Genomic DNA, 14,766 nt, shown 5'->3' with positions numbered 1-14,766 from the left:
ATTTGTGATCCTACGGGTGGCATTGACTTTGCCAACAGGAAAAGTCTTTCGGGGCGTGGTGGCTCACGCCTGTAATCCTAGCACTAGAGAGGCTGAGGCGGGAGGATCGTTGTGAATTTGAGGCCAGCCTGGGCTACATAATCCAGACAAAAATAAAAGCCCACATGGTGAAGTCTTTAAACTTGTTGTCTTGGGTTGCAGACCAATACTCATATCCCACCTGTCTTGTCAGATTCAAAGTCACTTCGGAGTTGTTTCTGGGAGTTTTGACACTCACTTGACCAATCTCAGTGCAGGAAACCTCTGGCCTCGCGTCTGATTCTGGAAACAAGGGAAAATTTGGAGCCTAGTTTGGCATACAAAGTACGCGTGACTGGGAAGCAGTGCGAACCTTTTTTTGTTAGGTGGTTTGTAGCTGGCTGCTGGGTAACGACCTTGGGGCGTCAGCTTTCGGTGCAGGTCGGAATGCAGAACCGCGGCGGAAGCGCAGCCCCGACCCAGCCCGCCTCCCTCGGGTTCGAGCCCCAGCGAGCGCAGCAGGGCGCCCCTGCAGGGAGGTGCCGGGACCCCGCCTGCAGCCCTCTCGCGCTCGCCCCGCCCGCTGCCCCGAGGGCGCCCCCTGGCGGCGGGATGGCGGACCCGGAGTGCGGCCCCGCCCCGCGGCCCAAAATAGCCGGGCGCGCAGGACCGACGGCGGCGCGGGGGCGCGGCGGGCGCCCTTAAAGGCGCGGCGGGCGGCGGGGCGGCGAGCATGGAGCGGCGGGACGGCGGCGACCCGAGCCGCGGCGTGGTGCCCGGGGACCCGCAGGCGGCCGCGGCCCTGCTGGCGCCCATGGAGCTGCGCGAGGAGGCGCCCGAGAAGGCGGCGCGCGCGCGCCCGGCCAAGGACCCCAACACCTACAAAGTGCTGTCGCTGGTAGGTCCGGGCGGGCGGGTCCCCCTCGCGCGGGTCCTGCCGCCGCTCACCCAAGGGTGTGGACAGGGACAGGGCATCCACGCCTGTGATCCCAGCGCTCGGGAGGCTGAGGCAGAAGGATCGCTGTGAGTTTGAGGTCAGTCTGGGCTCCATAGTGCGTTCAAGGCCAGCCTGCGCTACATAGCAAGACCCTGTCTCGGAAAAAACAAGCAAGCAAACAAACAAACAAAAATCGTCTTTATCCCCTCCACCCCCCATCTCTGGGAAGCACAAGGGTAAAAACGACCCACTTGAAAGTGGATTCATAATTGCTAAATCTTGGAAGCAGCCTCTGTGACCACCAACAAATGAACGGATGCAGAAAACGTATTTATTCACAACGGAGTACTACTCTGCCGTAATGAAAGGTAAACTTGAGACATTTGGAGAAAAATGGACGCACCTTGAGACCATAATGTTCAGTGAAATAAATCGAACACACAAGCTTAAATAGCATATGGTGTCTTTTATGTGAGAAAGCCAAAGTGTTAATAATTTAAAGAGCAAGAGAAAAGGTAGACAACAGGAAACAGGGAGATAGAAGTTTTGCGAAAGGGAAAGGGACGAAGAGTTGGAGGGAGGGAGGAGGGAGGGAAGGGAAGGAATGAAAGAAGAATGGAGGTGTGTATGTGCATCACCAACTCCCCACGAGGAATATGATCATTAACTGCAAACATGCGCTAACAAAAATAAAAACTGGAAAAAAGACCCCTGAAGCAAAAAAAGCAAGCGACCAGGCCCCGAAGGGCGCAGTGGCTCTGGACCCTGGGTGGCTGTGGGCGCGCTCGGCACGGTGTTGACCTAGACGAGCTGATGCCAGTGGAAAGGCTTGCGCAGGGTCTTTCTGTTTTTTCAGGACTATCAGAAAACGCTCTCTCCGTTGGCTCGGGTTTGGTATTTCCTCGCAGCTGGTCAGAAATTCCATGGGCTCCGCAGGGCGTCTGTGATTCCTTGTCCACTCAGGACCCGTCGCGCCTGGTGTGCGCCCCCCCCCCCTCCGCTCCTGTCTCCCTGACGCCCAGAAGCGTGGGCTTGTTTTTCCTTGTAAATCTTCAGTGGGGGGAGCTGGCGGGAGGCCCGAAGGCCTGGGTTTCACGGCCTTCATGAGTTCCCGGGACTTTGCAGAATTCCTTAACCCCAGCCTCTTCCCTCTTCGGGACACTGCACAGGCTGATTGTGAGAGCCAGATGGAAGACGGGCCGGGTGTGGGAAGGAAATTCAAAACAGAAGAAGCTGTGATTGTTCCACTGCGTTCTTTCTCTGGGTTGTGCACCTAAACTGCGCCGTTACGTGCAGTAAGGCTGAAGGATGCTGTGGTGAGAAGTGGCTTCTGATGTTTGCAGCCTCTCGGGATCGTTTCCGTTTCCACTGTATTTCAGGTTTCCTGGAGACGTAGCACTGCTTTGACAACCCAAAGTCCTAGACTTGAGGGATGGTGTCATATCCTTAGTGCTTAAAAATAAGCCTAGGTTTTAAAGATGAAATGTCCCAAGCCACATGTTGTTGCATCTCAGGATATATTTTTGTATCATATGTAACTGTCCTAGAGGAGAACTTACTTAGCTGGAGTCTAGCAAGTTTTTCTTTTCTTTTTTTCTTTTCCTCTCCTTCCCTCCCTTTCTCCTTCTTTTTTGCTTGTGATACTGGGGACTGAACCCAGAACCTTCCCATTGAGCTATACCTCCAACTTTTTTTTTTTTTTGAGACAGTCTTACTAAATTAGTTGTCCAGGCTGGGCTTGAGTTTGAGATCTTCCTGTCTCAGCTTCCCCAAGTGCTGTGATTATGGGCATGCATCACCACCACACCCAGTCTGTTTTGTTCTGTTTATGTTAATGGAAACTTTAGCTTTTACAAGCTGCTCACTGAGTGGTCTGTTACCATCAGCCTCAGGTGGCTAGCGTACCACGTGGTACTTAGGAACTATATGTCGAATCCAGAGAAGTGCCAGTAAACCATGGCTATGTGCCTGTAAGTCTTGAAAGATTTTCCAGTTGCTAAATGTATTTTTAACTCTTCCCTGCTCGTGTACTTAGAGACCCACGATAGTGTCAGCCATGATAAGTCCACCTTTGGAAGAAGCTTTTCGGTCTTCGCCGCCAGCGTGCCAGCCCCACTTCTGTTAGGTTGATGCGGAAGGGCCTGGCACTAGCTCCTCAAGCACCATGAAGATGCTTTAACCCCACTGCCAAGGGTCATTCTCTGAAATCCAGTGAACTGGAAAGAATTCTCAGGGCAGATATTCCATGAAATACCGAGGGACGTTATAATATAAGTCATCACCAAGCTCGCCTCTTTATAGCTGAAACTCTTCCTTAAGGTCTGAACTGAAAGAATCCTCTTATTCATTCTTCTTTCCCTTTCCTACTCTATTTTTTCCTTTTTGGTTTTTTGAGACAGGGTCTCACTATGTAGTCCAGGCTGTGCTTGAACTTGTGGCAGTCCTCCTGCCTCAGCCTCTCGAGTCCTGGGACTGCAGGGGTGCGGCACCACATCCAGCATCCTTGGCATAGCTTTAAAGGGACTGGTAACTGTCACCTCTGAAGCAGTGCATTTTCCAGTTCTTCTAAAACGTTGCTTCTCACTGTTTGTGGCCCTCCGCTGTGCAGGCGCTTAGGAAGCCCTGTCTTGTCTATGCCTGGGGCTCTGAGTGTGGGGGGCGGTCCTTGGTCCTCAGGCTACCTTCACCTTGCCACCAGAGAGTTCTTTTCATGAGGCACAAGTTGGCCTTGTGTATGAGATTTGGGTCTGAGGGTCAGGTTGCTCGGCTTCCTTCCCCTCTTCTTTACAGTCCCTTATTACCAGAATACAGAGTGAATATTCAGGTACGTCTCTGCCCTTCAGTAGATTTGGAATTGTTTTCTTTTTTGCTTGTTGTTTTATTTTTTTGAGGCAGGGTTGCCCTAAGTAGTCCAGGCTGGCCTTGAACTCACAGTGTAGCATATGGTGGCCTGGAACTCTCCATGATCCTCCTGCCTCAGCCTCCCGAGGGCTGGGGTCACAGGCATGCGCCACCACGCCCAGCTTATAAAACTGTCAGCCTCTCATATTCCTCCATCTACTCCTTCTTCTCAGGCATCAATACTTAAGGTAATGAAAATAGTTTGATACTCATTTTTGTTTTTAAGCCTTATGAATATCATGGTAAAATCTTAGTGCAATTTTTATAATTAGCAAATGTATTTCATCAGTGTTACAGACTTTTTGGATCAACCAGAGAGAGCCTAATTATGTTTAGAAACATTTTTTTTCTTTTGGCTACAGAGAAAGGTATTTCAAGTTACAGATGACTTAGAAACAAATAAGCTTTGGAATATAACTTATAATTAGACATCTGCTTTCGGTGGAAATAAACTTGCCTCTGTCAAACATGAAATCTCCGTACAACAACAAATAGACTGGAAACCTTCCAGCAGGGGAGGTCGGAGCAGAACAGAAATGCCTCTTCTGAGCATGAGTCTTGTGCAGTAGGTGCGGGTAATCAGAATGCTGCACGGAGTGATAATCCTTCAGCCAGGACCGAAGAGCCATGAGTTTACCAAGAAACCAGAGCAGTGTATTTCAGGGTTTTCAAAATGTTCAGGTAAACACTAACCAGAACTCTCTCTTCCCAAGCATTTTATTTATCTGAGTCTTCATAATAAGAATTTTAGATAGCAGCTATAATTATGATTATTTTCTCTTAGTATTCAGAAGAAAAGTTGGTAGAAATGTAGTTGGTGGGTGTTTCAATGATTAAACCCATTTCTATTACACTTTTCAGTGTTTTCTTTTCTTTTTGTTTTTGTTTTTTGAGACAGGGTCTCACTATGTAGTTAGGCTGGCCTAAAACTCACAGTGTTTCTCCTGCCTCAGCCTTCAGAGTGCTGGAGTTACAGGTGTGTGCCACCACACCCAGTGTACTTTGCAGTTTTTTGAGACAGGGTCTCACTGTGTAGTTCAGTCTGTTGTTGTTGGGTTTTTTTGATGTTACATGTATTGGGATTTTATTTTTATAAGTGTAGGAAATAATGCCATGCATTAAGGAGCATAAAAATACAATTAAAATCATTTATATAAAAAAAATTCAAAAAGAAAAATAATTCATGCATACAGTAGCACAGTAAGCCAAGATACACTGTAAGAAGTGCCTGTCCAGCTTCAGGGTATCAGCAGCTGCATCAAACTGCGGGGTCCCACTTCCAGTTCCTCAATCAGTTGGTTATAGTATAGCTGGGCATGGTGGTGCACGCCTGGCATCCCAGCACTCAGGAGGCTGAGGCAGGAGTTAGATGCCAGCCTGGGATACATAGTGAGACCTTCTCAAAAAGTCAAAACTTTAGGCTGGTTTTGCACTCACTATGTAGCCCACGCTGGCCTCGAGCTCATGGCAATCCTCCTGCCTCAGCCCCCTAAGTGCTGGGATTACAGGTGTACACCACCATCCCATGCTACTTTGCAGTTTTAAAGAACATTTTCCCATGTATTTTTTCAAATTTTTATTGGTCCATGTGTGTAATAGCTAATGATCCTAGTCATTTTGGGGAGTTGGTCCATGTACATAACACATCTCAATTCCTTTTTTATCCTCCCCTTCTTCCTTCCCTCCCCTCTCCCTCCATTGTCTATGTATTTTTAATCCTGACACATCAATAACTCTGACGTAGGAAAATATTGTGATTGTCACTTCTACTTTACAAACATGGAAACGGGCTCAGAGGTTTCGCCAGCCCAAGTGTGCATGGAAACCTCTTAGCAGGTGTCTGAAAGACAGCATCCTGTGCTCTGATCCCTGAGATTAGGACTGGGAAGATTGGGAATGGATCCAAGAGTCAGCCCCCCCAACAAGCTCCCCAAGTTACTCAGATGTTGATGGTTCTTTTACTCAGTGCCTTGAAACAGTGTTACATTTCTGGGCAAAAGCCCCCATTAATAATAGGTGACAGTGGCTACAGTGTTTCTTGTGGACAGTAGCTGACCCCTCCCATTTGTTGCTTCTCCAAGGCAACCAGGCGCCACATCAGGGCACATTACACCTGGCCTGCCAATGGGATTCAGTCTGTCTTTTGCCCACTTCAGTACAGACAAGTGTAATTAGAACCTAAGAGATTTCTAGTGTGGCGATAGCACAGGTAGCTTCCATTGTGGGATGTAATGTGTTTCTTGTGGTAATTTGGTGACTCAGTTTCTCTAGGTGGATACCAAAATTAGCGCACCTTTTAAATTAGCATTAAATCAATAATAATGTGGGGTTTTTTCTGAGCTTCTTATGTGTGCAAACTTTTGGGAAATGGGTTTCTTCTTAATTTGATTTTCCTTCTTAATGCATTTCTACACTTACTCAAGTAGCAAAATGGAGAGTTCTGATAGTTATTTTTGAGAGTAAATTTTCACAAGGCTGTCCTGTTTGATAGTTTTCCCATGGTGTCTTAGGACTTTGCACACGTCTGCCTGGCAACCCTTCTATCTAGATGTATCTGGGGCCTTCAGGATCATTCTATGTTGGCTTTCAGGATGATACTTTTTGGAAAATAGTTTGTTTCTTAGGGCAGATCCCAGGGTTCCCTAAGAGCCTTTGACATTGAACTCAAAATTATTGTACCAGAAAGAGTAAGATGGTATTTGCCCAGTCCCTGTACTGACCCCTGCTGCTGATATTACTAAAGCAGCGGTGGGCAAAACTGCTGATGCCTAAGCAGCAGTCGAGGCAGAGGAACCAGTTTTACATGGAGTTGTGAACTTGTCATAAAAAAAAAAAAAATGAAGCCAGTTCCTTTTTTCTGTTTTTTGATACTGGTGATTGAACTCGGGACCTTGAGCTTTTGAGGCAGGCGGCTGAACCACTGAGCTAAATCCCCAGCCAAGTTTCATTTTTGAAAAAGTCCTAAATGCAGCATTAAAAATGTCCTTTGAGAAGCACATTTTCTGGGTTCTCAGACTTTCTGTGTGAAAAGTTGGACGTTTATGCATTGCTCATCTCCTGCCTGCTGACCGACATGGCGTTGTTTTCGAAGGAGGGCAGTTGTGCAGGTGAGCTTCGAGGTGATCTGGCTGGATTCCTTTTTTTTCAGACATAGTAGTTCAGGCTGGCCTTGAACTCCTGGTGATCCTCCTCCCTCAGCCTCTCCAGTACTGGGTCTACAAGTGTGTGCTGTCCCACCCAGCTGAATTGGGTGTTTTCTCAAAAACAAATGATGTTGGTTTGTCAACTGAAGGGAAATAAACAACATATTTATTTATTGCTTGTGATAAAACCTGAACTTTCAAGAAAAAATTAGAATTCTGAAGACCTTGCATGCTGCTGAGAACTTGCCTGCTTCTCAAGCTCTGAAGACTTTTCTGGTGAAATTGATGAGGATGGCAATGAATGTGGCTTTTTATGTTGTTCAGTGACATGTGCCAGCATCTGAAAGAGTGACGTAGCTCAGCAAGCCAGGATTTTCCACTGAGCCAGTGGGTGGTAGTCTAGAGTTATGTACTCATGTAAGTTCTGGCCAAAGGCAAGGTAGGCTGATTATTAAGGCAACCAAAGGAAAAGGCATTCATACCGCGTCGAGGTTCATGTTGCAGTGGACTTTTGAAAAATCACCCCTTGTCGGATCCGGGTATAGTTTTCGGGAAGGATGTCAACAGTAAAGGCTTGGGGCCGACAGCAGTTTTTAAATGCAATCCAGCGGCCCAGAAGATTGGTGCATACAACTGCTTTAAGAAAACATATGTTCAGTACCATTCTAGAAGCAGGAAGAGAGAGGGAGGGGCCCAAGACAGGAGCGTCAGCTGGTTGCAGCGTTTGTAGATTTCCGTCTTTCACATCCGCCCCTCATGGGGTCCAAACCACCGCACCTGTGCCACTGCGTCCTTGGGAGGGACGAAAGCAATGACCATCGAGAAGATCTCAACATTAATAATCCTCTCTCTGTAGCTTACTGGAGAACAGCTTTGCAGGCAGGCAGAATTGCTTTACATCCTGGTCCTGGTATTAGACAGCTGCTTGTAGACAAATGCACTTCCTGAATATCAGCTGCCACAACTGAAAAATGGAGTTAAAACCCCATCAGAGTGTCATTAGGAGAATTAAGTTAATACACGGATGGCCCACAGTATGCCTCGAGGAAGTGGTCACTTTCCTTGTTGCTGTGGCTTGTTTTGTTGTGACACAGGGTCTCACTATGTAGCCCAGGCGGCTTCAGACTTGCAGTGACCCTCGTGCCTCAGCCTCCCGAGTGTGGGGATTCCCAGCTTTCCTTGCTGCTGTTGATAAGCTTGAGTGTGACCCAGAAAGCACTTTACCTCCTGGCCCCACTGTGCGCCTCCGATTCCTGCCTCAGCTCCATCCCATAGGACGGGTGGCCCCGCACCTCCCCCCGCCCCCATTTGTGCGCATGTGAGGAGCTGGGTGTCACAGCACCTGCGGGCTGAGGTGGCGCAGAAGCCCTGGCAGCTCCATGGGTTTCGGAGCAGTGTTTCTGTGCCAGAGGCCTCATACACCACACTGTGATTAAACACCAAACCAAAACCTGGGTGTAGTGATGCAAACCTCTAACCCCAGCACTCAGGAGGCTGAGGCAGGAGGATCGCCATGAATTTGAGGCCAGCCTGAGCTACATAGTGAGACCTATCTCAAACCAAACAAATCATAAAACAAAACAAAAAAACTATAACACAATCTTTACCTTCTGCCAGTAGCAGTTTTGAAGATGTTAAAATGGTCCGTGCGGCTGTGCTGTGTAATAAGGTAGCGACAGCCCGGTGTGGCTGCCGAGCACTTGAACTGTGCCCACATGATGAGGAAATGACTTTCAAATTTTAATACTAATTAAGGTACACAGTCTAAACATAAACAGCCATGTGCCTAGTGGAATGCAGTTAGGAAATGGGCTCCTGGAAGCAAGATTAACGCCTCCCTTTGACTCGCTCCCCCGCTCAGGCTAAAATCATCTTTCTACAGCGAAATCACATCCCGCCTTGTTGCTAGGAACAAAGGTGGAAACGAAACCAAGTGCGCAATTAAATGAAAGCCCCTCCAAGGTCAAGGTCTGCAGCGGTGGTCTGCGCCCTTGCGCCTCCCGCAGCCCTTGGATCGCTGCTGCCCCCTGGGAAGCGACACCTGGGCTCCAGGTTGCCTCCTGGGTAGCGCGCTGTCTGGGTGCCCGAGACCCTTCGGCCGCCCTGGGCAGGAGAGCAAGGCAGAGCGGAGCAGCCTCCCCACCTGGCGTAGGGTCGGCTCTCACAGTGACAGGCGCCTTGAGACTTGGTGAGTGAATCATAAACGCTCACCGACGTGTAGGCCGCCTGCAGCATCTGCTGCCTGTCTGGCAGAGGGAGCCGCCCTTGTGACCCCTGGCGCAGGCAAGGACCCTGAGCCTTAGCCAGGGTGAGGGACACACAGCACCTGGGGCCCGCTCTCCTCCTAGTCTGTGGCTTCTGTGTGACCAAGTGATAGCTCCTTGGTTCGGGGACCGGGCAGGGAGGCGGGGCAGCTGAGGGATGTTTTAGGAGACTTCTGGTTGGGATGAGAAAGGCCAGGGCTGGATGATTGCCCTGCAGGAGGATTCACTGAGCCGAGGGTGCTGGGGACCTGCGGCCCGCAGCGGAGCCAGTGTTTGAGAGACACAGGCACCCGGAGCTCCTTTCTGACTGATGAAGAAACCCAAGAGCAGAGGGTGCCGAAAACCCCCGAGCCCTGCACGCTGCCAAATCCAGCCACACACACGACACACGTATGTGACATGCAGCGCGAGCAAGAGTCCCCCTGAGCCGACACTCACCGGGCAGCCCTGGCAGAACTGTGCTGAGCAAGGAGGGAGCGGGCTCAGCCTGGGTCCTGCCCGACACAGCCTCAGAGAGCCACGGTGCCTAACACGCTGCACTCCCGGTGTGCAAGCTCTGCTCTGAGCTGTGGGCAGATGTGAACTCGCACACACCCCCAACACCAGGCTGGCTGCTCCCAGGGGTCCAGGTGCTCCCAGTGAGCCCTCGAGTACAAGGTCTGCAGCGTTTGGGGTGAGAAAGGACGCTGAGAGCGAGCAGGGACTTAGGGGACACTTTCCTACACTCGACATGCCGACGGGAGAGCTCTGAGCAGGCGCGCCCTCCGGGCAGAAGTTATTTTAGGGAAACCAATAAACTACGGCTGTAAGGGTAAGAAAGAAGAGTGGCAGGTGGAGGTGGCACCGAGGAATGAATGAAGCGGAGACAGGTACCGAAGAGGGAAAGTTCTGGGTGATGATTATGTCCGAAGTAGAAGTGGAGGTGATGTCAGAGGTCACCTCCAGGTCTCATCGCCCTGCTATGTGACGCACATTCAGGAGCATGCAGCTGCCGTGAGGACAGGGCTAAGGCGACTGCCCGGTTCCATCCTCAGCGCTCGAGAGAGACAGAAAGAGCAGAAAGGAGGGATCTTTCTCAAAGGGGAAGGGGCCGAGAGATGTGAGGGGAGGGAAGGGGACCAGGCACAGGAATGAAGGTGTGTTATGTCCACACGAGGGGTGTAACCATTGTGGACTGTAAACGTGGACTGAGAAGATTAACACAAAGCTTGACAAAAGCTGCATGTATGAATTTTTTGGATGGGTGAGACAGAGTCTCACTGTATAATTCAGGCTGGCCTTGAATTCACAGTGATCCTCTTGCCTCAGCCTTTCAAGTGCTGGGATTACAGGCGTGTGCCATCATGTTCGCTCCATGTGCTGTTTTTGGTGTCTAAATTTTTTAAGTGAGTTTATAGTCTTTTAGGAATAATGGTGATACTAATCTTTTAAAAGGCTGAAAAAAGGAAATAATAGTATGTTCTCACAGACTTAGAAGAGTGTCAGGCCTGACCTAAGCAAGTCCTTCACAAACAAACAGGACAAAGCAAACAGGCTGCTTTCAGCAAACGACAGCAACTTCTCAGTAAATAGGACAAATGGACTCAAAATGAAGTCTGCAGCCCCCTGGCGCTGAGAAGTCCAGCGACTGTCTCCACTCCTGTGCTGACTGTCCTTACTCAGGCATAAACATTTCCCCTCGGATCTCTCAGCCCCTTCATTACCTATATAAGCCAAACTCCTTTCCCAGCTAGTTGCTAGAATCTCCTGCTTTTAGTACCTGTTCGCTGGAATACACTTTTCCTTACAACAAGAAAGCTTGCTTTAAATGGGTGGCTTCATGTGCTGCGTCTATAACTATGAGTACTAGAGGAAAACAGTATCTGTAGCAGATAAAGACAAGATGGAAACAGTATTTATTATCTCTTTGTACTGTTTTGGATTTTCTGCAATATGTAGTACAGTGGACCCTCGAGTTATGACCGGCCTGACATACGAACAACTTGGGTTACTGTCAGAATTATAGTTTCAACTTAGGACCAAAGTCTTGAGTTACAACCCGAATGCTGGCTGCTTGTGCTTCCAGATGGCCTCAGACACAGTTTTAACCCTCGAAGAGCTCTGGAAGGAACATGACAGCGTCCTTTCCTGTGTGGGGTTCACTGAGAAATCCTGGGACAGAAATCCAGTGTCTAAGGACACTTGAGATCTGCCTGGAAGAAAAGCTGGTTTCTCAGGAGAGAGACTTTGAAGGCAGTTGACGAACTTGAGTTACAACCAGCCTGGAGAATGAATTGAGTTCGTAAGTGAAGGGTCCACTGTATTCTTATAACAAAGGGGGAGCATACTGATTCAAAGATTTGAATCCTAGAAGAAGCCCACTGCATGCAGGCGCTGCGTATATGATTAAACAAACCGGTATCAGCAAAGTAGAGCAACGGCTCCAGGGCCTCACAGCAAATACCTCTCTGAGCAGGTTGGGGTTCTTCTCGTGACCTCCCTGCAGAGGGCTGGGAGGGGACTGACTGGATCGGGTGCAGGCGCAGGTGCTTGGGCTGTGCCCCCCGGGGTGGTGGACAGGACGGAGGCTCTGGCCACTGTGCTCTTGCAGCTGCTTCCCGGGCTCAGCGATCCCAGGCGCCCTGCAGGTGGCACGAGGGGCTCGGCGGGCTCTGTGTCGATGAAATGCTGCAGAGTAAACTGGGCACCAAGGACGCGGGGCCTGGCTCAGCGTTGCCCGCAAAGCCTGAGAAAGGCCCTTTTTTGTGCTCTGTGCCGGGCTCTGAGGATGGCCGGGGGCCGCGTGGAAACTCTGAGCCACAGGCTTGTGTTGGCAGCCGGATGCATGCAGATGTTCCCCGAGGCCTGCGGCTGGGCCCAGATATCTGTGTCCGGGAGTGGGGCCTGGAGGGCAGAGTGAGCCATGGAGGCGCAAGTGGTGCAGGGCGTGGGAAAGGACAGCAATGGAGGGTCCCAGAGAAGGCAGGGAGGGAGCCCTGTGCGCAGGCTCTGCACACGCAAGTGCAAGGGCTCCTTGTGTCCCTGTGACTCTCAGGTCCAGGTAGCCAGGGCAGAAATGCAGCCCGCTGGGGCCCCACCTCAATGCCACTCCCATGGACATCATTGTGCGTGTGTGCGTGTGTTTGTGTGTTTGTGTGTTTGGTTTTCTGAGGCGGCATCTGGCTATGTAGCCCAGGCTGGCCTTGGACTTAGGGTGATCCTCCTGCCTCAGCCTCCCCAGTGCTGGGATTACAGGTGTGTAGCACCACACCTAGCCCAGTATTGTATCTTTAAACGTTTATAGTTCTTAAGCACCTAATAATGAAAAAGTACAGTAGCATTTGTTCAAGAGATATTTAGTCAAAGAAGAAAATAAATACTGTGCATGTTCTTATAGATGTCAGCTTCAGATTCCTTATCCCGATGAATGTGTCAGTAACTTCAGTGTAAACGCCACACTGAAAGGTATCACTTTCTAAGATGGTGCCCCCCTAATTATCCACCGACAGTGTTTCAGTTCTGTCTTCAGCCGCCTCCGCCTCCTTACCCGATTGAGTCATCCCGGCCTCAATGGAAAGGACATCAGTGTTGGCATCCCTGCTAAGCTGTTTCCTGCCCTGGGGAAGAATTACCCAAATCCCTGTGAATACTTTTATTCCGTTTGTTTCTACTGAGCCCATTTTTCTTTAAAGGACAAACACAAGGGGCCCCAGTTCCAAAAATTGTTGCAGAAGAAACACACAGCAGATAGGTGTGGAGGGTGCAGCTGCCCGCCTGTTCTTGGTCATGCTGACGCCTGCTCGCCTGGGGGTGGCCCTGTGGCTCCAGCTCACCGGCTGGCCCTGTGCTCTGCCCGAGGGCGGAAGGGCCGTCCTGTACCAGCCGGTTCTTAAGAATTTTTTAAAAATCTAAAAAAAAAAAAAAATCACTTCATGCCACTTTTCCACTTTTTTTTTGGTACTGGGAATCAAACTCGGGACCTTGCGCTTGCGAGGCAAGTGATGGAACCACTAAGCTACATCCCCGGCCCTGCTACTTTTAAGTAACAGTCATGTCTTTGTTGCCAGTAGCCTGGAAGAGGCAAATGCTTTTTTAAGATTTGGGGGCCTGTTTTATTGTTTGAAACTAGACCGAAGCAAGAGGTAACTGGAGTGTTCTTCCCAGCTGGGAGCTCTGAGAAGCCGAGGGAAGGCAGACTCAAAATGGAGAGAGAGTCGGTTGCCGACTTGAAGCCCAGCTTCAGTCACCCTTGGCCTGTGTTTGTTTCTTTCTTTGTCCGACTGGTTTACTGGCTCCTCGTCTAACTGGGAAACTAAGTCAATATCTGGTCATTTAATTAAGTTCTTAAAACTTTTTTTGTGGTACTGGAAATTTTTACCTTTTGGGGGGTGCAGGTCCTTGCAATGTAGTTCAGGCTGGCCTTGAACTCACTGTAGCCCAAGCTGGCCTGAACTCTCAGAGATCCTCCTGCCTCAGCCTCCCAAGTGCTGGGATGATAGGTGTGTGCCACCACACCCAGCTGAAACATTCTATTTTAGAATAGTTTTAGATTTACAGAAAAGTCCCTAAACTACTACAGAGCGTCCATACCTACCATACCCATTGTCTTTTTTGCTAACGTCCTACATGAGTACAGTACATGCTGTATTCTAATTTTTAAAAAAGTCCACACTTTATTTGGATTTTATTAGTTTCTCCCTAATGCCCTTTTCTGTCTGTCCTTCCAGTTGCCCATCCAGGAATAGCACATTATGTGTAGTTGTGAAGTCTCCTTGGCTCACGTTAGCTAAGCCTCTCAGACTTTCCTCGCTTTTGGTGATGCGGATGGTTTGAGAGTGCAGTGGATGCGGCTCGAGTGGGCGTCAGATACTTTCCCTGGGGCCCTCTGGGTGGTGTGGCTTGGGGAGGCAGGGCGCAGGGGTAAAGTGCTTCTCCGCCACTCACACCCAGAATGTGAGTCTTTGCCACTTCCAGGACTCAGCATGGGGAGGCTGACCTTGCTCACCTGGCACCGAGAGTCGTTCTCAAGTTTCTCCACTGTAAAGAATCTCTCTCTAGGGCCGGGGATTTAGCTCAGTGGTTTCGCCGCCTGCTGCGCAAGCGCAAGGACCCGAGCTCGATCCCTGGTACCAAAAAAAAAAAAACTCTCTCTCTCTCTGTCTCTCTCTCTCTCTCTGTCTCTGTCTCTCTCTCCTTTCCACACTGCACTTTTGGGAGGAAGTCGCTACCCCACTCCCGACCCAGAGCAGAGAGCTCTGTGGAATGTCCACAGGAATTGTTTGGAACTCTTCTGCCTTGGCAATTTGCCTGTTCTGCTCCATTGCTTATTTATTCCATCGCTTTTTAAAGCTCAGCATGGACTTCTTACCGTTTATTTTATACTTCGGATGATGACCCAGCATTGTGTGCCTTGCTCATTTATTCTGCTCAGGTAGCCCCAGATGTCCCCTTCCCTCTGTGTCCGGGGCTTCATGCCCGTGCTCCTTCTGTCTGTTGCTGCCTGTCCCTGCGGGTGGACTTGCCA

General features: G+C 49.7%; 1 protein-coding gene across 1 annotated transcript in view; it reads left to right on the top strand.

Moving 5' to 3' along the window:
• The first annotated feature begins 740 nt into the window (after positions 1-740).
• The window catches only part of Enpp1 (ectonucleotide pyrophosphatase/phosphodiesterase 1), a 64,989-nt gene continuing 50,963 nt past the window's right edge, over positions 741-14,766 (top strand). Inside the window, exon 1 of the mRNA XM_004845998.4 lies at positions 741-916. Within this exon, the coding sequence (XP_004846055.2) occupies positions 752-916 (165 nt within the window). The 5' untranslated portion in view covers positions 741-751. The remainder of the gene's footprint in view (positions 917-14,766) is intronic.

This window comes from Heterocephalus glaber, unplaced genomic scaffold, assembly GCF_053883595.1.
Source record: "Heterocephalus glaber isolate CG9 unplaced genomic scaffold, H.glaber_assembly_v1.0 deba00001550, whole genome shotgun sequence".
In the NCBI taxonomy this organism is placed as follows: Eukaryota; Metazoa; Chordata; class Mammalia; order Rodentia; family Bathyergidae; genus Heterocephalus; species Heterocephalus glaber.
The sequence above is the reverse complement of the archived record's forward strand: the minus strand, read 5'-3'. Positions and strand labels throughout refer to the sequence as shown.